Source organism: Penaeus japonicus, unplaced genomic scaffold (genome assembly GCF_977035675.1).
Source record: "Penaeus japonicus unplaced genomic scaffold, GWHDUDI00000001_assembly GWHDUDI00000019, whole genome shotgun sequence".
Taxonomy (NCBI): Eukaryota; Metazoa; Arthropoda; class Malacostraca; order Decapoda; family Penaeidae; genus Penaeus; species Penaeus japonicus.
Genome location: NW_028234421.1, coordinates 13,374,115 through 13,375,085, shown reverse-complemented (window position 1 = coordinate 13,375,085; position 971 = coordinate 13,374,115). Strand labels below are relative to the sequence as shown.

Here is a 971-nt window from a genome sequence, read left to right as displayed (position 1 = left end):
AGTCCTTCTGGCTGAGGGCTGAGGGCTGAGGGCGGGCTGCCTTTGGGGATGTGTGTGTGTGTGTGTGTGTGTGTGTGTGTGTGTGTGTGTGTGTGTGTGTGTGTGTGTGTGTGTGTGTGTGTGTGTGTGTGTGTGTGTGTGTGTGTGTGTGTGTGTGTGTGTGTGTGTGTGTGTGTGTGTGTGTGTGTGTGTGTGTGTGTGTGTGTGTGTGTGTGTGTGTGTGTGTGTGTGTGTGTGAGTGTGAACGTGTGTGAGTTTGTCTATGTCTGTGTATATGTGTTTCTATGAATGTTTGTATACATAAAGCTGTATGTGTACGTATAATTCTGATTACAGGACGCGGCCTGGGCAGTCTTCTGGGCGGGTTCCTGATCGGGCCGCTCGGCATCCGCACCACCTTCAGAATCATGGCCATCGTGTGCCTCGTCACCTGCGTTACGTACTTCTTTGTCAACCGATCGTTCTTCCGAAAGCATCAATTAGAGAGGAAGAAAAAGCGAACCGAGAACGAGGAGAAGAAAGACGAAAAGAAAGACGAAGAAGCGCAGAAAAATGCGATTAATATGGACGGGGATGACACCGAAATCGCCATCAAGAGTCATTCCACAGAAAACGGAGAGAAGGCCAAAGAAAATGAGGATAAGAGTCCAAAGGAAGAGACAAATCCCGCTTTTGAAAGAGATGAAGATGTTAAGTCAAATAAAAAGTGAGATAAAGGTATTTGTCGTGCAAATATATAGAGAGACATTTATATAGAAATATGTAGACAGATTGAGAACTGATAGGATGGTAGACAGATAGGTAGACATAGATTTGTAGAAAAAAAAACTTGTAGTCTTGCTTCCGACTAGCTGTGTCTCTGTTTCTATGGTCTCTCTCTTCCTCTTTCTCTTCTTCTCTTTCTCCCCCCCTCTCTCCCTCTCTATCCATCTCTCTCTCTCTCTCTCTCTCTCTCTCTCTCTCTCTCTCTC

The 971-nt window shown here is 45.7% G+C and overlaps 1 protein-coding gene across 2 annotated transcripts in view; it reads left to right on the top strand.

Annotated features, from left to right (window-relative positions):
* LOC122254987 (major facilitator superfamily domain-containing protein 6) overlaps positions 1–971 on the top strand; it is a 21,297-nt gene extending 20,326 nt beyond the window's left edge. For both annotated transcript variants that reach the window (XM_043018899.2, XM_043018900.2), the window contains one exon: positions 337–971. In XM_043018899.2, the coding sequence (XP_042874833.2) occupies positions 337–710 (374 nt within the window). In that variant the 3' untranslated portion in view covers positions 711–971. The remainder of the gene's footprint in view (positions 1–336) is intronic.